This window comes from Rhinolophus sinicus, chromosome 12 (assembly GCF_057876585.1).
Source record: "Rhinolophus sinicus isolate RSI-liver-muscle chromosome 12, RSI-T2T, whole genome shotgun sequence".
NCBI lineage: Eukaryota > Metazoa > Chordata > Mammalia > Chiroptera > Rhinolophidae > Rhinolophus > Rhinolophus sinicus.
The window spans coordinates 14,308,012-14,331,237 of NC_142512.1; the positions used below are offsets into that span (position 1 = coordinate 14,308,012).

At 52.3% G+C, this 23,226-nt stretch overlaps 4 protein-coding genes across 7 annotated transcripts; all 4 read right to left on the reverse strand.

Annotated features, from left to right (window-relative positions):
- Nucleotides 1-209: 209 nt before the first annotated feature.
- CHRNB1 (cholinergic receptor nicotinic beta 1 subunit) lies at nucleotides 210-8,389 on the reverse strand. The gene is made up of 11 exons (XM_019745118.3): nucleotides 8,235-8,389; nucleotides 8,010-8,149; nucleotides 7,370-7,414; nucleotides 6,281-6,390; nucleotides 6,075-6,183; nucleotides 5,539-5,686; nucleotides 5,004-5,213; nucleotides 2,513-2,736; nucleotides 1,824-2,005; nucleotides 1,335-1,482; nucleotides 210-1,047 (listed from the first exon to the last, which is right to left on the reverse strand). Exons 1-11 carry the CDS (start codon nucleotides 8,287-8,289, stop codon nucleotides 907-909), a joined length of 1,512 nt encoding a protein of 503 aa, XP_019600677.2. The 5' UTR covers nucleotides 8,290-8,389; the 3' UTR covers nucleotides 210-906.
- An 86-nt stretch (nucleotides 8,390-8,475) lies between these two features.
- FGF11 (fibroblast growth factor 11) lies at nucleotides 8,476-15,527 on the reverse strand. Of its 2 annotated transcripts, none has more exons than XM_019745190.3 (5): nucleotides 13,442-15,527; nucleotides 11,666-11,776; nucleotides 11,372-11,475; nucleotides 10,601-10,799; nucleotides 8,476-10,318 (listed from the first exon to the last, which is right to left on the reverse strand). In XM_019745190.3, exons 1-5 carry the CDS (start codon nucleotides 13,632-13,634, stop codon nucleotides 10,248-10,250), a joined length of 678 nt encoding a protein of 225 aa, XP_019600749.1. In that variant the 5' UTR covers nucleotides 13,635-15,527; the 3' UTR covers nucleotides 8,476-10,247. The 2 variants fall into 2 exon arrangements, with proteins under 2 accessions (XP_019600749.1, XP_074175754.1); XM_074319653.2 differs by lacking the exon at nucleotides 13,442-15,527 and adding an exon at nucleotides 12,335-12,629.
- A 144-nt stretch (nucleotides 15,528-15,671) lies between these two features.
- Nucleotides 15,672-17,899, reverse strand: TMEM102 (transmembrane protein 102). Of its 3 annotated transcripts, none has more exons than XM_019745189.3 (3): nucleotides 17,652-17,899; nucleotides 17,102-17,453; nucleotides 15,672-16,839 (listed from the first exon to the last, which is right to left on the reverse strand). In XM_019745189.3, exons 2-3 carry the CDS (start codon nucleotides 17,313-17,315, stop codon nucleotides 15,689-15,691), a joined length of 1,365 nt encoding a protein of 454 aa, XP_019600748.1. In that variant the 5' UTR covers nucleotides 17,316-17,453; nucleotides 17,652-17,899; the 3' UTR covers nucleotides 15,672-15,688. The 3 variants fall into 3 exon arrangements, with proteins under 3 accessions (XP_019600748.1, XP_019600747.1, XP_019600745.1); XM_019745188.3 differs by having other exon boundaries at nucleotides 15,672-17,010; nucleotides 17,102-17,331; nucleotides 17,652-17,895; XM_019745186.3 differs by having other exon boundaries at nucleotides 15,672-17,010; nucleotides 17,652-17,894.
- Nucleotides 17,900-19,213: 1,314 nt separating this feature from the next.
- Nucleotides 19,214-23,013, reverse strand: SPEM3 (SPEM family member 3). Its single transcript, XM_074320394.2, has 3 exons — nucleotides 22,876-23,013; nucleotides 22,665-22,722; nucleotides 19,214-22,559 (listed from the first exon to the last, which is right to left on the reverse strand). The coding sequence occupies exons 1-3, from the start codon at nucleotides 23,011-23,013 to the stop codon at nucleotides 19,435-19,437; spliced, it is 3,321 nt and encodes a 1,106-aa protein (XP_074176495.2). The 3' UTR covers nucleotides 19,214-19,434.
- Between the last annotated feature and the right edge of the window lie 213 nt (nucleotides 23,014-23,226).

Consider the following 23,226-nt stretch of genomic DNA (forward strand, 5'->3'; position numbering starts at 1 on the left):
ACTGGTTTTTTACATTTTTCAAGAGAAGTCAGAAATCCAAATTTCTTTGTGAAATATCCAATTTTTAAAAGTAACAAACTAATTCAAATTTAAAATTATGCCAACATCATGGGCCAAACAAAACACACCAGTTTGCAACCTCTGATATATACTATACAGTACTCTTGTTCCCATCTTCTCATATGATCCTCAGACTAAGGGGAAGATACTATTATTATTATTATTATTTATTAAGATATTATTATTATTGTACAGATGTGGAAACTGAGACACAGCAGTTTAGTAGCTTGTCCAAAGTTTGAGCACGAAAGCTGGAACTTGAATGGAAATTTTTAAAGTGCACTTTTTTTCCCTATTACAAATGCACCCTTTTAGAAATAACCTTTTTTATCCTAAAGATAACACTTATTTCAAAACATAATAAATTACAGAAAGGTAAAAACAAAGTAAAAATGACTACTAGTTCCAACATGCAAATATAAGTACTATTAATTGGTATATTTCCTTACAGAAAAAAATTTCCCTATTTATTCAACGAATGTTAAGTACCTAGCATATTAGGATATGTGCTAGGTGCTGGGGATATTACAGTGAACAGGACACAGTTCCTGCCCTCACAAAGCTTACAGTCTAGTTCTTGTTCTTTGTTCCATTATACTGGAACCTAGATATTGATATCCAAAGGAGCTTCTTTAAGAAGTCAAAGAGTAAATAAGCTTATTAGTGCATTTCTGGTGGGCCCAAGACCTCTGTCTGCCAAGTCCCACTTCTGCTCTCTCTCCAGACTGGAAATGATGAGACTGGATTCCCAGTGAGGCAGTTAAGGGGCAGGAAGGAATAGGGCTTGAGAGTACAGCTGAACTCTCAATTCAGCTGGCCGAGGACTCGGATCTGGGCCCTCCATCCTCAAGGAAAGGGGTCGGCAGGGGGCAAATGGTAAGTAGCGTCCAGGAAGATGACTAGGGTCCCGACGCTCGTGAAGATGATGAAGGTCCACAGGAAGAGGCGGTCCACTACCATGGCCACAAATTGCCAGTCTTCCTTCAACTGAGGGTAGGCAGAGGAAACTGTCCCTGAGCTCCAGACCCCAGGGAAGGTGGTCCCCAAGATCCTGTATCCCGCCCTAGTCCTACCCCAGCTCTGAGATAAGAAACAGGAGAGCGAAACTGAGGTCGGTGGGTAGGAGCAAAGAACCAGTCGGAAAGCAGGGGGCGGGACTAACTGAGGCAAACTTCCAACCAAAAATAAAACCGAGCGCTAGGGGCGGAGCCCAGGTTTGCGGGTGGAGCCAAGGCCACCAAGGCCCTGCCTTGCTCCACATTCACTGGACTTACCGCGTCGTGGTCCTCCTGTTCCTGTAGCTGTCGAGCGATGTAACTAATCGAGGATACCACCTCGCGTAGCTCGGGAGGCAGGCCCACAGCCCGGTTTGGACCATCGATAAATCGCCGCAGATCCGGGGCAGATAGTTCAGGCTGAAACCTGATAGAGGCGGGACCGTTTGCTCACAGCCAGGGCGGAAAGACACAGCCACCGCCAGGGCTCTTAGGCCCCGCCTCAACACCCTGTCTCTTTTCAAAACCTGAGAGGGCCTTTCAGGCTCTCCTTGCCAGCCTTGGCCTCTCCAGCCTTATGCAATTCCTCCCATCCCTCTATGTTTTAGTTCCCACCTTTCCGCAGTGGGTAGGAAAAGGGATACTATAAATCCCATGATGCTCAACCACAGCATCTTTTGGGAACTTAGGCCGCCTGCCTCCACAGAGTCTTCTGGGAACTGTAGTTGTCCCTCTCCTTATATGTGAGCGATGGGCAGTAGGTACTACCTGTTAGGTTTGGGGAAGAGAAAATCACTCGGTGGCTTCCGGATGAAATATTCGTCTATTCCCCAACCCCAGCCACTTCCCCGAGAATCCCTGAGGGCTACAGGAAGTGGCTCCGGCATCTGGTCTCTCTCAGGTCTGGGCCTCTTCAGACCCAGGTACAGAGGGAGTTTGTGGATGAAGATCTGCAAAGAAGAGGCGTGTTGGAGGGGACTCTCATGCTTTTAGACCAAAAAGGAAGCAGCCAATCACCCCCAAGCCATATACCCATTACTGAGCATATGTGCATATGTCCTACAAAGATACACGGACAAGGAAATGCAACTACACAGACTTCAGAGCTCTTAAGTAGGTTGGGAGGCATCCTGACTGGAAAGGAAAATTCTAAGGGCTCCTACCCTGATAGTACCTAACCCTGAGAATGTTTCTCTGGGACCCAGAATGAGCAGTACTGATGACGAGAGTGTGGGATCTATGAAATAGTAATGATGGGAGGGTAAAATTAATTGTGCAACATTTCAACACCTAACAGGCCTTGGCATTCCATCACTCTATGAGGAGTTGTAGTTCTCCCTCAGGTCTATGAAAGGGAAAGTTGAAGTGGTGGGAGGAAGGAGTAATACGTGGACAAAAAACAACAACAAATATTAAGATTGAGAGTTAACACAGGCTGGAGGAGGAAATTTTCTTACCTGGCGGACCCAAAGGGGCATTTGGTGGGTGTGGGGTGAGCGGTGGTGCAGGTTGAGGACTACGACGCTAAGGATGACTGAGAAGGTGACGAGGACCATGGTAAACATGAGGTACTTGACAATGATGGGGACAGACAGGGAGGTCTCAGGCACTTTGTCTGCTAGCAGCAGCAGGAACACAGTAAGGGTCAGCAGGGCAAAGATTGAGAGCCCCATCTTCTCTCCTTGGGGGGCAGAGGAGAAGGCAGAAAGATTAGACTTTGCCAGAAGGCAACTCCATGGCATAATTGGGCCAGCCTACTCAAGGACAGGCTTTTGGAAGGGTCAGCTGCATGCAAATGACTCCTACCTGAAGTCATTTTACACCTCCAGCCTGGACTTATTCCCCTAAACTCCAGGCTTATATCCACCTGCCTACCTAACCTCTCCGCTTGAATGTCCAATAGACATCTAAAATTTAACATGTCTAAAACCTAATTCCCTCACCACCAACTCCTCTTATTTCATAAATAACAGCTCCATCTTTCCTGGGGCTCAGGCCAAAATCCTTTGAATCATTCTCACTCTCCTCTCTCTCTCATCCCATATCCAATTCATACCAAACCCTATTGGCTCTACCGTCAAAATATGTCCTGAAACTGATGACTTATCACATCTACCAGTACCACTGGTACAAACCATCATTACTTCAGGTCTGAGTTATTATAAAGGCCTCTTCTTTGCTTCATTCTTTGCCCTACCCACCTTGTTCTCAACAGAGCAGCCAGATTGATCCTGTTAAAATGTGAATCAATTCCTGTCACTCCTTAAAACCAGTGGCTTCCCATCTCCTTCAGCATAAAAGCCAGAGTCCTTATTATGGTCTACAAAGCCTTCCCATTAGACTTCTGACTTCATCTCCTGCTGTTTTCTCTCTTGCTCCCTTCATTCAGTTACATTGGCTATTTCCTGAATACGTAAGGCACAATCCCACCTCACGACCTTTGCATTCACTGTTAACACCTCCTGGTACTTTCTTTCTTTTCTTTTTTTCCCCTCCTGGTACTTTCTTCCCCCAGATATATGCCAGGGTCATTCTCTCACCTCCTTCAAGTCTGTGTTCAAATATTGATCAAATATTCCCCTTTCAATGAAGTATACACTAATCATCCCGTTTTTCTATTGCAACACCTATCCCTATTCTCAGCCTCCCCAACCCCTTTTCCTACCTTATTTTTCTCCTTACAACTTGTCCTCTTCTAACATACTATCTAATGGATTTATTTATTATGTTTATTGACTGTCTCCTACACTAGAATGTAAACTTCACAAAACTAGGGATTTTTGTCTTTTATTCACTGATGTGTTCCCAGTGCCTTGCACATTGTTGATGCTCAACAAGTATTGTTACATGAACGAATGGACCAACCCCTGTGGTGTTTACAGGAACTACATAGCAATTTAAAATATCTAAAACTGAAACAAAGTATATAAGGATATGCTAGGCGGCTGATTATTTCTGTGGCATACAACAGGCACTGCAAACTTCATGGATAGTATTGAAATAAATAACTTTAAAGCTCTCCTTTATGCGAGAGAACTCGTCTGGCCTGGGGGAATTGGGGAGGTCCTTGTGGAGGTTACAGGGCAGATAGGGATCAGAGGATAAATAACAGGGCAGATAGGGGCTCTACTTTCATCCTATGATATTTGGTTCTGAGATTTGCCTTGCTCCAGGAAGAAATAAAAGTTGCATTTGGAAGTATGTTCTAGAGCTGCATCACACGCCTTCCCTGGATAGAAAGCAGACTTGATTTCAGAGAGATGGAAAGCATGTTTTGAATACCAGAATTAAGGATATCAGTCTCTGAATCAGACTGGCACTAACCAGGGTTGGAATAGCAACTCCGCCTCTCTCTAACTGTGTAATGTCAGGCAAATGACTTAAACTCTCTCAACCCCTTTATCCTGCTCTGTAAAATGGGAAGACAAATCAGTACTTATCTCACAGTTATTATAAAGATTAGAATTTAGTTAATCTATGTAACATGTTAATTGTATTACATGCAACTGCTCAAATATAGCAAAGAAAGTGCCAACTCTTACATAGAATTTACTGGGTACCAGGCATAGTTCTATTAACTCAGTTGATCCTCAAAATGATCCTAGTCAGTAAGAACTATAATTGTCCCCATTTCCAGATTAGGAAACTGAGACACAATAGAGATTAAGGAATTTCCCCAAGGTTACTCTGTTACTATATTATGCTGCCTCCTAGAGAAATGTTGGCTATTATTTCAGAGGGAAAGAAGTGGGCAGCAGAGGAGAGGCAGAGCCTGAGGTTGGAGGGAAAATATGGATCCAACCAGAGGTTGAAGAGAAAACCTGAGTGAAATTGCTGAAGCACAATCCATGATGTCTTGACTTGGTAGGAAAAACTTACCTGGATTAAGGGTGAAGAGAAAGAAGCTGAGCTATTTGTAAGGAGGGCGGTGGCCCCTTCCCCCCTTACCTGCATCTGGTGGCAGATAGAAGACGAAGATGGCCAGGAGAGTAATGAGGATACATGGTGCAATGACATTGACCAGGTAGAAGAGAGGCTTCCGGCGAATGATGAGGTAGAAGGTGACTTCCTCATGCTGTCCTTCTCCCCTTCCCCTTGGGTCCATGGGAGGCTGGATTAGCCGAGAAGGTTTGTGGATAATTTCCCATTGGCCATTCTCTTGGGGGAGGGGTAAGAACAGAAGAAAGGGACACAGATGTGAGACCTATCCTTATCGGTGCCGGATATGGCTTGCTCTGCCACATTCTAGATCAGAGGAGGCTGATGAGATAAGGGTCTAGCTATGGACACTGAGCTGGACAGCCTATCTCTAATAAACTTCAATAAGTCTCAATTTCCATATCTGTGAAATAAATGTAGATAGTCAGACCTCTCTTGCTGCCATCACAGAGTTGTATTGAGTATCGCTAATGGAGTATATTTATCAGCCTGTTAGAAACTAGAAATCATAAAGCCCATGGACGTGAGAGCCATGCCCACTCACCAATGAAGGTCCCTTCATGAATGTGCACTTCCTGACGCTCCTGCCCATCAGGACCCAAGCCAGTCTGCAGGCTGACCTCTGAGCTGTCATAGCTATAGGAACTGAACACCATGGTGCAGTTCTGCCAGTCAAAGGGGAAGTAGGTGACCTGGATGAGAGGAGGAGTCACTAGAGCTGACAGAGAACAGGTCAGGTCTGGGGGAGTTGGGGAGGTCATTGCGGAGGTCACAGGGCAGATAGGGGTTAGAGGATATAGGGCACCAGGGAGATGGGGACCACCAGGAGAGGTCACAGGGAAGTGGGGGATCACAGAGGTATTGGAAGGTTATTAGGAGAGGTCATGGGCAATGGAGGGAGTCACTGAGGAAGACTAGAAGTCAATGAAAGTGAACAGAGAAGATGAAACTCAAAAGAAAATCAGGAGGACAAGGGAGATGTGAGGGTCATGAGGATAATGGGGGAGGGATAGGAGTCAGGATGTCTGAGGAGGAGGGATTCTAAGAGCGCCTGGAGCTTCCCAGGCATAGCCCAGAGACCTGGATGCTACAGCTGCTGCGATAAATGCCCGGGGGCTGCCAGCGCACGGAGCCGTCAGAGGATACCACGACGTTAATGTCCAGAGCGACGTCAAAATTTCCGTCATTGCTGTAGGGAAGGAATCTTCTCACCTGGGACCAGGCCCCGCCCCCCGGTGCCCCGCCCACGATGCCCCGCCCACCTCCCAGTCTTGGGAGGATCCTACTTATTTTGCAGCACCACGTCTGGTAGCCACACGGATTGAGCCGTAATACGGAGTGAATCGATTCCCTCGTGCTCCGCGGGGTTCCAGCTCAGCCTGTAGTCAGTCCACTCCTAGGGAAGCAGAGGCTGAGGGGCTGCCTGGGGCTGGAAGCTGGGAGAGAACTTGGAATGTCCCAAGAAAGCGGGCAGCCATTGCAAGGTGGGGAGCAGTTCAGGCATGGGCTGTGGTTGTGGAGGCCTGGGCTTCTGATTCCGGCTTCACCTGCACTCACTCAGACCCCATCAGCTAATTTCCCCTCCCCTGGCAACAGGCCCCAATTTTTCAGTCTGTAGTAATGAGGACGTTGCGCTAGCTAGCCTCTAAAACAGTGTTGATTTTCAAATTGCTGTTTCCAACCCTGTAGTGGGTCCGGAATCAAATTAGTGGCTTCAAACCAGTGTTTTAAATATTAGAATGAAAAGTGCATGAAGTGCTGTGTCAACATGGATGGATATTGATAGAGGGTATTATGCCAAGTGAAATAATTAAGACAGAGAAAGACAAATGCCATGATTTCTTTCACTTATATGTGGAATCTAAAAACAATATAAATGAACAAACCTGAAACAAACTCATAGATACAGACAACAAACTGGTGGTTGCCAGATGTGAGGGAGGTTAGGGGGCTGGGTGGAAAAGGTGAAGGGAATAAGAAGTACAAATTGATAGTTACAAAATAGTCCTGGGGATGCAAAATACAGCATAAAGACTATAGTCAGTAATAGTGTAATACCTATGTATGGTGCCAGGTGTGTACTAGACTTCATAAATCATATAAATGTCTAACCACTATGCTGTATACTTGAAACTAATATAAAATAATATTGTCAACTGTAATTGCAAAATTAAAAATAAATGAAAGAAAAATGCATGAAGATGCACGAAGTGCAACTCCCGGAGTAGAGATAGGTACTGTTTCTTGAAGCTTCTCTTTAAGTTATAAACGTGTTTTTGAGATTGTGATGCAAAAAAATTCTTTACTGGGCCAGACATTACAGGAAATTGTAAAGGCAATGAGACGCCATTTCCCATCCCGTGGGGTCTCCGTACCAGGTCTAAGTACACCTTTGTGCTCATCTCCTCATCCTTCTCGTTCTAGAAGGGAAAAGTTTAAAAAGTAGAGGTGATGTAAGTGGAGAGAAATGAGGTCGACCGGTGGGTCAAACTCTCCCTGAAAATTACCCTTTTTCTGAGTCCCACTCTCTTGTGCCCAAGCCCCGCCTTTATCTCAGAAACTTCCTGCGGTCTACGGTGCCAGCCAATTCCTCTACCAGTCCCATCCCAGGAGGGCCCTCTGCCTGGCAGAGTCCTGGGCCCCACCCACAGCTTGTAATTCACCCAACCCTGAATCTCCGCCCGCTGTTGTTGATTGACGCTGTCCAGCACCAAGCTCCGCCGCAGCCCGTGACCCCGCCCCAAGGCCCCCACTACAGTCTGTGCATCAGCCCCAGATCCACTTCAATATGCGTCCACAGGCCCGTCCATCACCCTACCCGGCTCTACCCAAGGCCTGTCCAGCAGCCACGCCCACAGCTTGTCCATTGGTCCGATTTCGACCCAATCTCTGCTAACGGCCGGTCCAGCTCTCAGACTGGTCCTGCCCCGGCCTTCCATCTGTCCTGCCCTATCAAAAGCCACGCCCCCCAGCCCGCCAGTGAGCCTGACCTCAGGGCCCCGCGTGCGCGCTCACCAGGCTGATGAGTTGCGCCAGGCTGAGACCAATGCTGACCCCGACGCGGTCTCCCACGTTCCGCGCCGGCCTCACCGAGCTATCATAGCCCGAGAAAAGTTTCTCGCGGAGCCGGCCTTCCGCCTCCGAGCCGCGGGCGCCTGGAGGAGGAGAGCACTAAGTGAAGCCAGGGTGCCCGGCCACGACCTCTAGCCTTGTCACTGGCCCTGTGAGGCCCAGACTTACCCGGGGTGAGCGACGCCCCCAGCGCCCCCAGCAACAGCAGCACCCCTGGGATCATAGACCCGCCGCGTCGCTCAAGTGTGTTCTCTCGGTGAGCCGCCGGGACAGCCAGTGCAGGGGAAGTGACGAGGTGCCCAAGAATGTGCACCTGTTGTTGGGGGTAGCCGCGCCAGCCCACCGCCCCGCCCCTGGGATTTGGTCCCGCCCAAGCAACTGCCAATGCCCACAGATGACAGACAACATATCAGTTGTATAAATCTCCTTTAATTGAGAATGCATGGAGTGGAAACTGGGTCTCCTGGGAGCAGAGCCAGGAGATGGGTGGAGACTGAGCGGGGTCTGTGCGGGTGAGGGGAGCATCAAACCCTCTTGCAACAAGCCAGAAGTAGAAAAAGCCTGAGGAAAAATGACCTGCCTCTGAGCCCTAGCCCCTTCCTTTAGGGCCTCCTCAGTCTACCCTGCCCAGGTCTGATCTTTCCTAGGCCTGCCCCTACCTCTCCACATTTTTCAGAAGAATCTAATCAGGTCCTTTTTGGGTACCTAAAACCCAGCTGAGGTTATAAGATTTAAGGTAAAGCAAGTTCTATTCTATTAGAAGCTCTGGGGGGTGTATGAGGTCTGGAGCCCAAAAGGCCCTCACCCTCCTTGGCCTGACCTAGGGGAGAACAGTGGGATTTATTGCTGAATTGGGGTCTCCTCACTGGGGGTGAGGGGGTCAAGGCTATGTTCCATTTGTCCTTTTTATTCTAGACTGATTACCCTAAAGACCTCAGCTTTAAAGGGGACCTGAAAGGAATTCCTGCTGAGGTAGCTAAGTGTTCACGTCCCCCCAACCCAAGCACAGGTCCAATCATGCCATTCTTTTGGTCCCTTCCCCATCCCAGCTTCCCCATTATGAGCCAAGATTTCCTTCTAAAACTCCTGTGCCCTTCTTCAGACTGTTTCACTGGCAGGACCCCAGCTGAGTTGCAGGAGCTAGAAACTACATGTAAAAATAAGGTTAGCATTCTATAGGAAGAATAAGATTTTTAGAAAATTATCTGAGAAAAACAAGTAGTTCTTGATTCATCAAGAACTTCGTTCTTGATGAATCATAGCTGGGTCCTTTCCAGAGCTCATCCTTAATAGGTATCACTAGAGAAGGTGGGAGAATGGGTCTAGAATTTACTCTAGAGCAATAATATGGCTATACAGGCCTCAGTTCCTTCCCTGGAGGGAAGGTCTGAGAGTCATGGTCTACTTGTATGTCCTAGAGCTGAGATTCAGAAGGAAGTATGGCTCCATATGTGTCTAGAACACCATGCTCTAGAATTGGGTGTCTCTGGGATAAAAAAGTTAGTATGTGGTGATCAGAGACTGGTCCCAGTTCAGGCCAAGGCAAAGAGCTAGGCAGGGCTCAACTCCAGCCTTTCTCTACTTGGAAACCAGGGGTCCATCTGGGTCAAAGAAGCCTGATGGATCCAGAACAGAGCCTGGCAGCATGCCTGCATTCCAGCACAGAGCCTTAGTGCAGAAAAGGCCCTGGCTGGGGTGCCTGGTGTTCCAGAACCTGTCTAGAAAAAGGCAGAAGGTGGAGTAAGGAAAGAAGGAAACTAATCCTGAGCTCCAGTGGACCTATAAATCTATGGCTCAGTGGCAATAAAAAAGGCATAGGGCTCTAGGAACTGGTTGACCCTAGGGTGGGGAGTATTTGTGTCCTGCTTCTGTCAGTTTGGGAACCCCCAGAGCCACCTCAGGAAAAGACTTTGGAGGTGTGTGAGTGTAGAAGGAAAGAAGTGATCAGCCAGGACCATTTTCAAACAGCCACCTCTTTGACCTCCCTCCTGAGTCCAAGGATCTAAGGGTCTTAGCAGTTCCTAGGGTCCCTCAGGATAGAGCACCTGGTGGGACCTGGCTGCTCAGTGCATGAGTATGGCAGCTGGGGTGAGAGCCGGGCCAGGAGCAGGGCTGGGAGACAGGCTGTGGCGGTAGCTGGCTCAATGCAAGTGCAGGAGCCTCCAGTCCAAACTCTACATTTCAGGGGGCAGGGGGACTGGAAGGGGAGGTCTCAGGGACACTGTGGAGAGAAGGCTCCCGGTACATGGCCACTGTGAAGGGGAAAGAGAGGAGCAGGAAGGAGAGTTAGGTAGAGAGAGACCTAGGGAGAATCAGAGCACTGAAAGGCTCCCTTCTCTACACTCATCCTCTGGGAACCCCAACCCACAGGAGGAGAGCTCCCCAAACCCCCAAAGGCCAAAACCTTCCTGGCTTGACCTCTCATAACAGGTGTACTCTTTACACTTGTAGCCCCTGAGCTGTGTGTCACTAACTCTCCATGTCAAGATCAATACCCTCCCATGTGGCCCCCATTTTCTTCAGTCTATACTCACCCTCCAGAAGCTTGGGCACAAAGTGGGCGGCTGCCTTGGTCTTCTTGACTCTATTTCCTTTCATGACTTGGCCCTCCTTGTCCAAGCCTAGGTACCAGGCCCGGCCAGAACGGCGCTGACGGTAGAGTGCAGAGGCATACAGGACATAGTAATTCTCAAACACACACTCCTTAAAGCGACACTCAGCTGTGAAATGTGGCTGAGGAGACAAAGAGCCAAAAAGGCAAACACAGACAGAGAGACAAATAGACACATCACTGGACAGAAGGGAGCCCTGAGAAGAACAAGCCAGGATATAATCCATACATTTCAGGCTGGAGGGCCAACTTCTGAGTCCATGCAGGAATTGGGAGAAAAGGAGGAAAAGGAAGAGTCGTGTAGGCCCCTGAGGGTTAGGAACCAGACTTTTGGGGGTCCTAGAATAAGAAGATACCTTCTCTCTACTCTATTCCCAACCTCTCACCATCCTCTATCCTAAATGACTCTGGGGAAGTGAGTAATCACAACTCTGGAGGAGATAGGATGAGAAATGGGAACCCTAAAGGGATGAAAAGAGTTGGACATTCAAAGAGCCTGGGGGCGTCTGGAAGGCTGTGCGAAGAGTAAGGATTAGAGGGACCCTAGAGGAGGTGCTCTGGAGTGGGCAGTAATGACAGGACAACAGCAAGAGCTGGATGGAGGAGGAGTCCTGAGCTGCAAAATATCTGTAGTTGAGAAAGTTGTAGCTGGGGCAATCCCCAAAGCCGAGGCCACTCTGCCTCATTATCTCACCGAGCTGTAGAGCAGCCCCTCAGCATTCATGGCCATGTAGTGACCCAGCTTGGCACTCTGGATGGTGACCACACGGAGCCCCACGGGGATCAGATTGAAGTGGGCTGAGGGTGGAGAGAGGGAGTATCAGTACCCTAGGCCTGGAACACCCATCTGAGCTCCCCCCATCCCAGCTCCACTTCCTCCCTTGGAAGTCAAAAAGCCAGACTGAAAATAACAACCTGAAGCAAGAATAGGATTGTCATCTAACCCCACTCTCCCCCTTCCCACCCAGCTGCTGGCTTCCTCTCTCACTGAAAGAGCTGGTGTCCTCTGGGGTGCCCTGGATGCTCCCATCGGGATTCGCCTGGAGGTAGAAACCCTGGCGGCAGAACAGTTTTGTGACGATGCCTTTGAGCTGAGGCTCTGGAGAGAGAGAGAGAGAGAGAGAGAGAGAGAGAGAGAGAGAGAGATTAATCTTTGAAAATGACATCTCTGTTCCCAGAAACAGTCCTACACTTGGTGGGATCAAAGGAAAGAGAGTGGAGGGAAAGAATAGTCCCTGGGCCCCACCTCTCTGACCTTCTAAGCAAACTCTCTCTCACCTCTTTTCCACTCCTGAGGAAGCTGGGGTGTGGGTCTCTTCTGCTTCCTCTAACCACCAGCTTTCTAATTTATTTAAATTTATTTAAATGGATTAATTCCTACTCTACAGCTCAACCAGAAGTGGGGGAGGGGAGAGAAGGGGAAGAGGAAGAGGAGAGATACAAGAAAAGGCAGAGGACAGGAGAACAGGCAGGGCTGCTGAAAGGGCAGTGTGTTTCTGAATGTGGGGGGCAGCAAGGTGACCAGAGGGTAGGGGCGTCCCCTTAAGAGTGGGGGTGGGACTGGGCCTGACGCTGACTCAGCACCTGCTGCTGCGGCTGCGGCTCGCTTGGCGCGCGGGCCTCGCCTTGGCCCAGCGCCGGCCTGTCTGACACTGACCCATCTGTCAGTCTGTCTGTCAGTCTGCTGGCTCGGGGGCCCAGCCCTTCCTGAGGTTCAGCCTCTCCCCTTCTGGCAGGTAACCTCCTGGGGTGGGGGACATTCGGTACCAAATCAAGGAAATGGGGGAGGGGCGGGGGAGATGGCCGGCAGGCTGAGTCACGTGGGGGCCCGGTTCCACTCAATGGGTGGGCTGTGGGCCATACCACTGTGGCGGGCCCGCTGCGGGGGGCGAAGGGCGCAAGGGGGCTACCCCTAGGGAAGTTGGGAACTGGGCCAGAGGGACTCTCTGCCTATCGTACCTGGACCGGGACCACACGCAAACCTTCACAACTCCCCTTCCCGGTCGCTGCTCTCGGCCGACTTCCCTGTACCCCCTTGTAGGTGGTACGACCCCCCCAGTCTCAGTGCAGGTCTCCCACCAGCCTTGCACTGTCTGAGTTCCTCGCAGCAGAGGGTCCCCTGAGCTCGTGGGACCTGATTTCGGAGTCGCGTGGAGGGTAACGGAGGGGGTGCCCAGCTCCCCTCTTGAAGCTCAGGTCACGGGAGGAGGGCGCACAAGAGGGGCGGGCTGGCGAGGTAGCTGCAAGGACACCCGCGGGAGAGCGGGGCGGGGGGGGGGGCGGGGGTTGGCGCCGAGCCAGGCAAGCTCCGCCAGGAGTAACCGAGCCAGGCGTGGAGGAGCGGGAGAACCGGGGCGGGGTCGGGGCTGCCGTAGCCGCAGAAACCCTCGGGGTGACCCAAGCGTCCGGAACCCCCAGGCCCCTCGGCTCGGGATCGAAAGAATCGCGAGAGCCCGCACGTAGGCAAAGGACGATGGGGGTGGGGACCCTGTGGTGGGTGGGGGGCGCGAACCGGAGCTGCAAGGCTTGGGGCCCCAGACTTAGCCCTCAAGCCTTCCCTTTGCATTCGAAATCAAGGAGACTCGGGGTTATGGGCAAAACGTAAGGGAAACTGAGGCATGGACTGGCAGAGACTTTGTTGCCCTAGCCCATCCCCTTTCACTTTCCGGGAGCCCCCTTGAGTCGGGCCCCACTCTTCAGAGCCCCTCACCTCAACCTCCCAGGCGGAGACCCCAGTCCCGGAGACCCCGCCCCAGCCACTCACCCAGGCCGCGGTCCGGCCGCGCGGGCCGTCCCCCACACAGTCGCACCTTGGATAGCAGGATAAGGAGCTGTTTCTGGCAAAGAGACTTGGTGCCGCGGGGACACACGCGCCGCTGCGCGGACACGGGCCGGCTGCCCCCAGGCTCGCGGACCTCCCGCTTCTGCCGGATCAGGCTGCTGGCCAGCGCCGCCATGGCGCCCCGGGAGGAGACACCCCCAAACCGGCAGGCGCTCGGAGCACACTGTGCTCCCCCAGAGAAGCCCGCTCACCACGGCATGGTCTTGACGCTTTCCCAAGACTCAGCGCCCCACCCACAGGATCTGAGGACAAGCCTCAGACCACCCCCACTCCCAGCCACCAGCTTCCACCCTTGGGCCCCCTTGCTAGCTCCACTGGACCCAACAGCCTATGTACCTCTCAGTTAACCCCACCCTCGACTTTTACCCCCTACAGAAAACTCTGCCTTCCCCGTTCTTTCCAGTTATTTCTGTCCCCACTTCCCCTATCCCAAAGCCAAGACCCCCAAAATTTCCAAAATGTGGTTCCAATATCCCCAGGCACCTTTCCACCCTATTTTGGGGCTCCTTTAGATTCTCTCCTGTAATCTAAAGGGGGTGGGTACTTAGCTTTGAGGATATTAGCTCACCCACCCCTACTGGGGCCTTGACAATGTCAGGGAAGAACCCAATCTTGGTGTCTTTGGCACCCTCTAAGTGAAGAGGGTCTCCCACATTTTTCCACTCTAATACCCCCAAAATTGTGTCTCAGAATATCCAGGCTGTCCCCATTCAGTAAGAAGGGGTTCCCAGACTCTGTCTCTGGACAATACCTTTTTTCACCAAGTCATCCCCATTTCTAGTGGCACAGGGTTCCAGTTGCTGAGTCTCTTTCCTCACCTTGTTACCCTCTACTCCTTTTGAAGTCACCTCCAAATCCACCCTTCCTAGTGGATACACCAGGTGGTTGTCTGGAGGGCCCTCTGTCACCTCCAAATAAGGAGCATCCAGGTGTTTTTCTGGCTGTCCCTTAATTTCCTCAGGGACAGCTGGTACTGTTTAGATCCCACGCCCTCCAATCTAACAAGGCCCTTAAGAAAAGAGTGCACCCACGTTGTCACCAATCCTCAAATGTGAATAGGCCCCCTACAAGTCGGAGCATATCAGAGCTTTCTGCGACAGGGCTTCCTCATTCTCCGGGCGACTGCCTATAGCACCCCTCTCTCTTGCCGACGCCCCTCAATCTGTCCTGTCTTGTTGATCCGGCAACGGCTGGCGCTGGCTCCGGTTCCAGGCTCCTCCTTCCCTGTCCCCCGCAAACGGAGCTTCCCCCCACGCCCGGCTCGGCGCCCCGGACCCCAAAAGAAGAGTGAGGGTGTCTCGCAGAGAACCCTGGTCCGGCAAAGTCAGAGCACTGGGCCTGGTTGCTGGATCAAGCACGGCGGCGGCAGCGGCAGCGATTGTGGGAAGCTGAGGCGGCGGCGACTACCGCAACTCCCCCCTTTTGGAGAGCAGGCCGGGAGGCGGGGCAGGGGGCGGAGACGCAGGGAAAGAGGGGGGTGAAGATGGGCGAGCAGAACCCCGGGGTTCCTTGGAGGCAGGGAGTGGGGACAGTCATAGAGGCAGGCGGAACCGAGGCAAAGCCGCACGTCTCGGGGTTCAGAGAAGGGACAAGGTAGTGACCACTGAATGGAATCCTGGATAGGGGGAGAGCTGGGCTTAAGATAGATGGAATGGCAGACACCCCAAGAGGGGCAAAAGGGACCCTACTGCCTGGGATGGGAGGACAGAACTAAATGCAGACAGTGGGGGAAGTAACTGAAGCGATGACAGTGGGGGACCCGAGATCTAGCGGGGGTGAAACCCAGCCTCCTTAATATTTCTTCTTTTGTGTGAGCCAAATTGGTCTGTCGCTGGTCTCCATACTTCTCCTTTCCATGTTTTGTCAGTAAATATACCCCCTCCTCCATCCCTGTTGAAAGAAAAGACTGTAAGAATTGGGGGAAGATGGTTGCCAGAGGCCGCACCAGGATGCGAGGGATACTGGTCACAGATTTGGAGCGTGGAGAAGCCAGAATGGGATGACCTGTAACAGGGTTGAGGCGGGAGAAGGGTAGGATGACGGGCCAGGAGGCCTTCTAGAAGGGTATCTTTGGGTCCAGGATTCTTAGTCTCCCAAGCGAGGGATGCGCAGTCCGCTCCACATTCTGCTAACTAACAGAAGCACTTTCCACCCTGGTAGGACTAGTCTTTAATGGGCCCCACCTCCCACGCCAGCCAAGCCGCCCCCCTTGCGCGCAGCCTTAGCCTCCTCTACCGCGGCGCACAAGGCCCGGACAGGGTCCCCACGAAGCCGAGCCAACGCTAAGAGCAGCGCTGCTGGACTGTCCCCCGCACAGAGCTTTTGGCCGCTCAGAAAATAGTGGGGCAGCGTCCCAGCCTCCAGCACACGGCTCAGCTCATCCAGCAGCCCGAGACAGCAGGCGCCCGCATTCTCGGGACGCGCCAGATAGAGGGCAGGCAGTCGCTCGCAAGCCCAGTAGAGCAACGTCCGCAGGAGGTAGGGCGCCGCGGCCCGGGTCCCCGCCACCAGCGGGCGCAGCAGCGCCTGGGCAGCTGCGTGCGCTTGCAGTAGCGGAGCGGGTATGCGCCCCTTGAGCGCCAGCTCCTGGCGGGCGAAGCACAGCTGCCAGCCAGAAGCGCCCTGCCGATCTATGCGGCCGCTGGGCACCAGGTAGAAGGAGGAGGGCTCGGAGGCCAGCGGGCCGGCCCACGAGTGACTCCGAGCCGTCTCCGGCCAGCCAGCCACAGACACCACGGGGATCAGGTCGAAAAGTAGGAGGTGGCGGGGAGGCCCTGGCGTAGCCAGGAGAATGGTGGTGAACCCCGCGTGGCGGGCTGCGTGGACCAAGCGCGGGGCACCCGGGACCGGGTACAGGGACTCCGCGACCTCGGCCAGCATAGCAAAGAACCATGCAGCCACCTTGGCAGGGCACAATGTGGGCCACGCCTCCAGAGCCTCCGACGGCTGTGGGACTGAACTATCCACCGCTGCTTTGGTGACGTCACCATTCATTTTTTTCAGCGGTGCGGGGAAGCCACGATCGGTTACGTCTTGCAGAGGCGACTCGGGCCCCGAGCCGTTACTAGGTGATTTTTCCAAAGAAGACACAAGCGGCTCAGGCTCAGTGACGTAACTGTGTGGCGGGTGCACGGAGCTTTGCTGGTCCTTTGGGCTTTCTTCGCTTTCGGTTCGGTGGATGGAATCAGGTTCTCCTGGGACTGGTGGTCCTAGGCAATCCTGCCAAGCCTCTCGGACAGAAATTCCGTGCATCAGTTCTGGGAGGCAGAGCCAGGCGTAACAGGATTCCACGTCCAGTTGCAGCTCCTGCCCAGTGCCGTCTACAGAAAACACGGGCACCAAGAGTGTGAAGCCGGCGTCGTAGTGAGGTCCCCTAGCGTAGGGACCTAGGGGTGCAGGCCCCAGATCCAGGGAGCCCTCGCGAATCCCGCCACGAAGCAGCAAGAGCTCCGCTTGGGGAGGAAAACGGGGGTCCCGGCGGTGAACAAGACCTACGGGAAGAGAAGGGATCACGGAGGCATGACCCAAAGCCGGGGCGGGGCTGAGAGCTGCGAGTTTCTGAAGGCAGGGAGGCTTACTTACCAAGCAAAGAGAAAACAAAGTTCTTGGCCCGAAGGAGGTCTGGTCCCGGGTTGGGCCCGTCACTCCAGCTCTCCTGCACACCCAGCTCCTGGATAAGCTGGGTTAGTTCCTGCAGCTGCGCCCCAGAGCAGAAGTCGATGTCCGTGAGCGGGCGAGCTGGGGCTGGTGGCGGCGGGCCCCACCAAGGGGCACTTCCCCAGACTGCGGAAGCCATGTGGCTCTATCGTTTTCTGTTAGGGAAAACACGGAAGGGAGGAGGCCTAGACGGGCCTTTCCTTTGCTGCCGAAAAGTCGCCTCGGTTCTTTTCTCTTCCCGACGCCGAAAGTATCCCAGACAAAACCGCTAATGGGTCTGCAGACAGAGAGCTCTAAATTTAGTCTTGAAAACCAACAAATAAATACCTCCTCCGTCCTTGCCCTTTCTCATAAGCTGGTCTCCGCCCCCATGGACAGGTTCATCTGACTCAGCAGGTAAAAAGTAGCTGTTGTGCTCCTTCTACAGAATACAATAGCCAGTCTCCTCCACTGCCCTTTGTCTACCTCCCCTTACCTCTTTTTCGGAAGAGGCTTAAGGTCTGCGGCCTCTCTCTTAGGGATAGCTTCAAGGGTTGGGAAGAGAATGGATAAAATGATTCAACAGGTAACCGCTTCCGGCTCCCCGCAGGCCACGCCCTTTTCTACAGACTGTCTCGGTCGTTCCGGGCCGGCCCCGCCTCCGTCATCACTACTTTCGCTCGAGTGAGATCTCACGCTATCCCGGCCGTTGGAATTTGTCTTTTGCGCTACCAGGGAGTTGAGGCCACTCCCACACATCCTTTCCTGTTCCGCTGAAGTAGTGCCTGATTGAAGTTGTAGTTTCTGGTCAGGCCCACGCAAACATTGTTTGGGATAGGAGCAGAGGGGTAATAGGATGGATCTGAATAGCAAACAATAATGGGGGACATACCCAAGGGCCTGGGGAGAAATAGGGGCCTCTACATACCGTGTCTGAGTAGAGAAGCCCTGGTCTTTTAGATCTAGGAGGATTCGTCTGTGCAATTATAACTTCATTTTGGAGACGAGACTGCAGCCTAGAAAGGTTGTACATGACTTGTCCAAGGTCAGCTGAGCCAGAGAGGTGTTAGAAAGGGGCTCTACAGCTGGGTGAGTTCCCCTTGGAATTCGTGGTGATAGTGTTAGGCAAGAACACACAAAGGACATGTAACTCAGGGAAAGGACATATTAGTAATGCCTAACTCAGACACACATGCGTGGTGGCAGGGAAAACATTTTGGAATCTCACAGTTCCTGTGCATGCACAGAAGAGTTATTAACACTGAAAATCAAGTCCAGAGGAAACTCCCAGCTGGGGTGGGACAGCACAAAGGGAAATAATCAGGGGAAGGAAATTGTTTTCAGTAACCAGTGCTATCAGGGACACAGCTTAAGTCCAGGATGACACAAGGAGCCAGAATAATAGGACATAAAGATAGGAAACCAGGGAAAGGCTCACAGATCAGACCAATTCATTGCTAGACCAGGACTTCTTACATTTCCTTTTCCCCGGGGACTATCTCCAGAGTGAGATAGGCCTAAGTCCATGGGCAAGAGAATTAAGCAAAGACACCTAGAAAAATTAGAGGCTTGTAAAGGAGGGAGATCTCAGAATCCAGAGCTCAATTTGGGCAGCCCAGATCTCAGGAGTTCCTAGTCACTGACAAAGAGAGCTCTTCTCCCTCAGCAACTCAGAGTCCTAAATCACATCCCAGAACTGGGGGGGGTGGGGGGGGGTCAGGTTTCCATACTTTTGGTTGTGACCCAAGAGATCAGATCAGGAAAACTGAAGGAATCAGGCATCACACATCCCTACATCTTACCTCCTCCCCAGAGGGTGGCCTATGAGCCACCCTGAAAAGAACTAAGTACTCTGGGCTCTGGGAATTTTTAACATGCTGGGTATGGGTGACAAGGGAAAGGAAAGTTCCTCTAAACTCTAAAGCAGTGCTATCCAATAGGATTTTCTGTAATGATTAAAATGTTCTAAATCTGTGCCATCCAGTATAGTAGCTACTAACCACCCATGACTATTGAGCACTTGAAATGTAGATGAGACCGAGGAACAGAATTTTTAATTTTAATTAATTTACATTCTAATAGCCATGTTTGGCTAGAGGCTACTGTATTGGAAAACTCAGCTCTAAGCCCTTGGGGATAATGGGTTTAACTCTGCAGCTCTGGAGGAGAAGCTGGGAAAGTATAGTCCCAGTTCTCATCAGGCCCTGTGGTTGACCAGCGTCAGTAATGGGGCTGGGGTGGATGTCCTCAAACAACCACAGAACATTTCTCTCGTTTCTTTATTCCTGATGTACCTTTGTCCCCTCTTTTTCTGAGGGCCTCATCACACACTGATATCCCCCCTCGGTGGTCTCCCCTGAGTTGTTGGGTGCCTCTTGGCGAAGGCGCCTGGGAGATAGAGCTTCACACTTGTCTCTGCCCAATCCAAACTGTCTCTGGCGGGCATCAAGAACCACATGCCCTATCCGGGTACCTGGCCCAGGACAGGGGGTCTTCCAGTTGATTTTTGGAGGCATAGACATCTGGCGATAGTTCTGGCAGACTGGAGGAACTGTATCCACAGAGCGGTGCACCCAGTCTTGGCTGCCTGCTTGCCGAGAGGATGGTTGTAGCTCAATTAGTACAGGTACCTCTGGGGTTTGTGGGTCATTGTAGATCACCTGGGCCTTGGAAGGGCAGGAGTTCTGACTGAGTGGGACCGAAGTCCATGGTCCATGCTGCTCTGCGTCCTCCTTCTGAGAAGCTTCCTCAGATACAAGTGACTTCATCAGTGTTGACTTCGGGGTCTGAGATGGGCCCAAGACTTGGACAGAGTCAATACCTAGGGCAAGGCCTGGGTTCTTGTGGGGGTCAGGATTTGGAATGAGGCATGAGTCCTTGTGGAGGCCTGATCCCTTGGTAAGGCCGTGAGTCTTGGGGAGGCCAGAGTCTTGGATAAGGGCTGGGCCCTTATGGGGACCAGGCTCTTGATTAATTCCTGGGTACTTGTGGAAGATAGGGTCTTGGGTAGGTTCTGGGCTCCTGTAAATTCCCACATCTTGGGTAAAGCCACATCTCTCTTTTACTTCATTGGCTTGGGTAGGGCCTGGTTTCTTATGGAGGTCAGAATCTTGAGTCAGGCCTGGATTCCTGTAGTCTCCTGAGTCTTGGGTAAAGCCTGAGCACTTATGGAGGCTAGAGGTTTGGGTAAGGCCTGGGCTCTCGTGGAGACCAGATTCCTGTGAAAGGCCTGAGGTCTTGTTGACTCCAGAGTCTTGGGCAAGGAAGGAACTCTTCTGCAGGCCAGAATGTTGGGTAAGGCCTAGACTCCTAGAGACTCCCAGATCTTGGGCATTACCTCTACTCTTGTAACCTCCAGAATCTTGAAAAGGGCCTGGGCTGTTATGGAGGCCAGTTGTTTGGGAAAGCCCTTGACTTTTGTGGAGTACAGTCTCTTGGTTTCCTTTTGGATTCCTAGAGACTCCAGAGTCTTGTGTATAGCCTGAGCTCCTCTGAATATTAGAAGTTTGGGGAAATGGTGTGTTCTTATGGAGGCCAGAGGGTTGGATGAGACATGGGCTCCTAAAGACACCTGCATCTTGAGGAGAACCTAGGCTCTTTTGGGAGCCAGAAACTTGGGTAATGATTGGATTCTTGCGAAGGCCAGAGTCTTGGGAAGGCCCTGGACCCTTGCAGAGATAAGAGTGTTGGGTAAGGCCTGGGAGCTTGTGTGGGCCTGGATCTTGTGCAAGTTCTGGGTTCTTGTGGAGGCCTGGATCTTGGGTAAGGCCTGGGTTCTTGGAAATTCTAGAGTCTTTTGAAGGGCCTGGTGTCCTTTTGAGGCCAGAGTCTTGAGTAAGGCCTAGACTCTCATGAAGTTCAGGGGATTGGGGTTGGATTGGGGGTTGGGAAATGGTGGGGAACTGGGGAGGGGTGGGGAACTGGAAAGTTGACTTGGAGGATGGGGTTTGTATTGAGGTGGAGGGCTTCTGGTAGTTGGTGGGTTGATGACAAACAAAAGGTCTGGGAGAAGCAAGAGGCAGAGAAAAAGTGCATGATGGAGGAGTGGTGCACAGTGAGCGCTGGGCGCCAGTTGGAGAATGAAAGCAACGTTGAGAAAGTGAATCATCCTTCGAGTAGACTAGGAATTTGGGATAGACTGGAGCCTGGGCATCTGTGTTTCTCCTCTCAGAACTGCATGGATGGAAGCTGCAGTAAGGAAAGGTCTTGGGCTGTAAGAACTTGTCTTTGGCATCATTTGAGATCTTCCATTCCATATTCCCCAACTCCAGGTAACCCGGTATGGATCCTGTAGAGGGCTTGGCAGTGTCCCCACTAAGTTGCTTCGATGTTTGTTCAGCTGTACCAGAGCTCACGAGGCCCTGTCCTTCTTGGGGCGTGGAGAGGGTACCCAAGTCCTTTCTGGAATACTCAGCATTCTGGGTGGGGTACATATGGAATAAATTCTGCTTTACCCTGCGGGCATCATAGACCACATGGCCAGTGGAAAGGCCTTGGCTGAAGGCAGTCAGGTTAGAGGGCATAGGAGTTAAGATATGGGTAGGGGTGGGGGCAGGGATAGGAGCAGGAACTGGTGTCGTAGTCAGGGCCATGGCCAGTGCTGGCGCAGGGGTTGGAGAAGAGATTGGGACAGGGGCTGGTGTAGAGGCTGGGGCAGGAGTAGTAGCAGGGGCAGAAGTTCGGGGAGGGGTTGGGGCAGAGGTTGGGGGAGGGGTTGGGGCAGAGGTTGGGGGAGGGACCAAGGTGTGGGCATGGGTATAGGTTAGATGAGCATAGGCCGGGTTGCTGGCTTGGGTGTCGCTCCGGGAGTGGTCTAAGGTATGCGAGGGGGCCTGCACTGGGGCCTGGGCCAGGGTATCGGCTGAGGTGTGCTCAGGCCCATGGACTTCAATCGGGTTGTGCTCAGGGGTGAGGACTGTGGATTGGATCTGGGCCTGGGTGGAGATGTGCTCAGGGGGGCAGGCTGGGGAGTGAGTCCGGGTCTGGTCTGAGTCATAGACTGGGGTCTTAGTCTTGTTCCCTTGGGGCAAGTGGAGCGGAACCATATCCAACTTGTTCATCCTGGGGAAATGGGAAGATGTCTCTTGCCTGGAGAGAAAGGTGGCTTGGGCCTTTGAGGCTGTAACCTGAGGAGTCTCTCCAGTTCCCATCATTCCCTCCTTCCACAGTCCCCATGAAGTCTCCACAGGACCCTCAGCATGTCCACACTGAGGTGGCATCCAACAGCACCTAGAAGCCCTCTCATCATTTGTGTCTGGTATCCAAGAGTCAAGGTGGTTAGGGTGCCTGAGCAGGAAGCTTGGGCGACGATGGAAGTGAGGAGAGACTCTTGAGCACAGGTTCTTGGGGTCCACAGAGCAGCGCATACACATGGGATGGCTGCCTATACAGCTGGGTTGCTTGTCTGCAAGGAAAGATGGGATGGGACAAGGCCTGGGTTACTGTGGGGTCAGGTAGAAGAAAGGGGACAGGCCTATATCCCCTTGAGTCCATGCTGGGGCCCACTCACCTTTGGGGAAAAAATGATGGAAAAGAATCCGCAAAGAGCTCTTCAGATTCCTCCAGAGCTGAGGGAAGCAGGGGAGGGCAGAGTCCAGAAGTAGGGTGAACCCTGAAGTCCAACCTTTGTCTGGCCAAATCCTAGCAGCCCTCCCACTTTATCCACTCCCACCTCAAACTCCAGGGCTCCCCCAACCTTGCTGCCCAGACCCCGCCCTGACCAGAGTCACCACATTGATTCCCACGTTGAACAAGATGAAGGTGCCCAGAATCAGAAGAATTGAGTCTCCTAGGTCCTGGCACTTCCTGGGGTTGGTGCCAGAGCACACTGGGGCTCCGTAGTGGGCTCGCTCACCCATGACCGGGGATCCCAGGACTACCTGAGCCCCCTGACCCCCACATACTCACTAGGAGCCAAACTCTTCTGTGGGGGAGGGGGAGAATGGGTCATAATGGGTCAGGGGGTAGGGGGTCACAATGAGGGAGGAAGAGGAAAAGGAAGGCCCAAGGTTGCATTCCCTGGTAACTGGGTTCAAGTAACCTGAGCCTGGATCATCAAACAGGGTCCAGAA

What these genes read in the sequence shown, in the direction of transcription:
- CHRNB1 (XM_019745118.3), bottom strand. Translation starts at nt 8,289, where the DNA reads ATGATCCCAGGGGTGCTGCTGTTGCTGGGGGCGCTGGGGGCGTCGCTC. An exon ending in TGGCGCAACTCATCAGCCTG is followed by an intron (nt 7,415 to 8,009) that starts GTGAGCGCGCAC and finishes TTTCCCTTCTAG; the next exon opens with AACGAGAAGGATGAGGAGAT. An exon ending in CTCTTCCCCAAACCTAACAG is followed by an intron (nt 1,483 to 1,823) that starts GTAGTACCTACT and finishes CGCCTCTATCAG; the next exon opens with GTTTCAGCCTGAACTATCTG.
- FGF11 (XM_019745190.3), bottom strand. Translation starts at nt 13,634, where the DNA reads ATGGCGGCGCTGGCCAGCAGCCTGATCCGGCAGAAGCGGGAGGTCCGC. An exon ending in AGAGGACACCAGCTCTTTCA is followed by an intron (nt 11,476 to 11,665) that starts GTGAGAGAGGAA and finishes CTCCACCCTCAG; the next exon opens with CCCACTTCAATCTGATCCCC. An exon ending in TGTGCCCAAGCTTCTGGAGG is followed by an intron (nt 10,319 to 10,600) that starts GTGAGTATAGAC and finishes TCCCCTTCACAG; the next exon opens with TGGCCATGTACCGGGAGCCT.
- TMEM102 (XM_019745188.3), bottom strand. Translation starts at nt 17,315, where the DNA reads ATGGCTTCCGCAGTCTGGGGAAGTGCCCCTTGGTGGGGCCCGCCGCCA. An exon ending in CTTTGTTTTCTCTTTGCTTG is followed by an intron (nt 17,011 to 17,101) that starts GTAAGTAAGCCT and finishes CTCTTCCCGTAG; the next exon opens with GTCTTGTTCACCGCCGGGAC.
- SPEM3 (XM_074320394.2), bottom strand. Translation starts at nt 23,013, where the DNA reads ATGGGTGAGCGAGCCCACTACGGAGCCCCAGTGTGCTCTGGCACCAAC. An exon ending in GAATCAATGTGGTGACTCTG is followed by an intron (nt 22,723 to 22,875) that starts GTCAGGGCGGGG and finishes TGCTTCCCTCAG; the next exon opens with CTCTGGAGGAATCTGAAGAG. An exon ending in CCATCATTTTTTCCCCAAAG is followed by an intron (nt 22,560 to 22,664) that starts GTGAGTGGGCCC and finishes CTTTCCTTGCAG; the next exon opens with ACAAGCAACCCAGCTGTATA.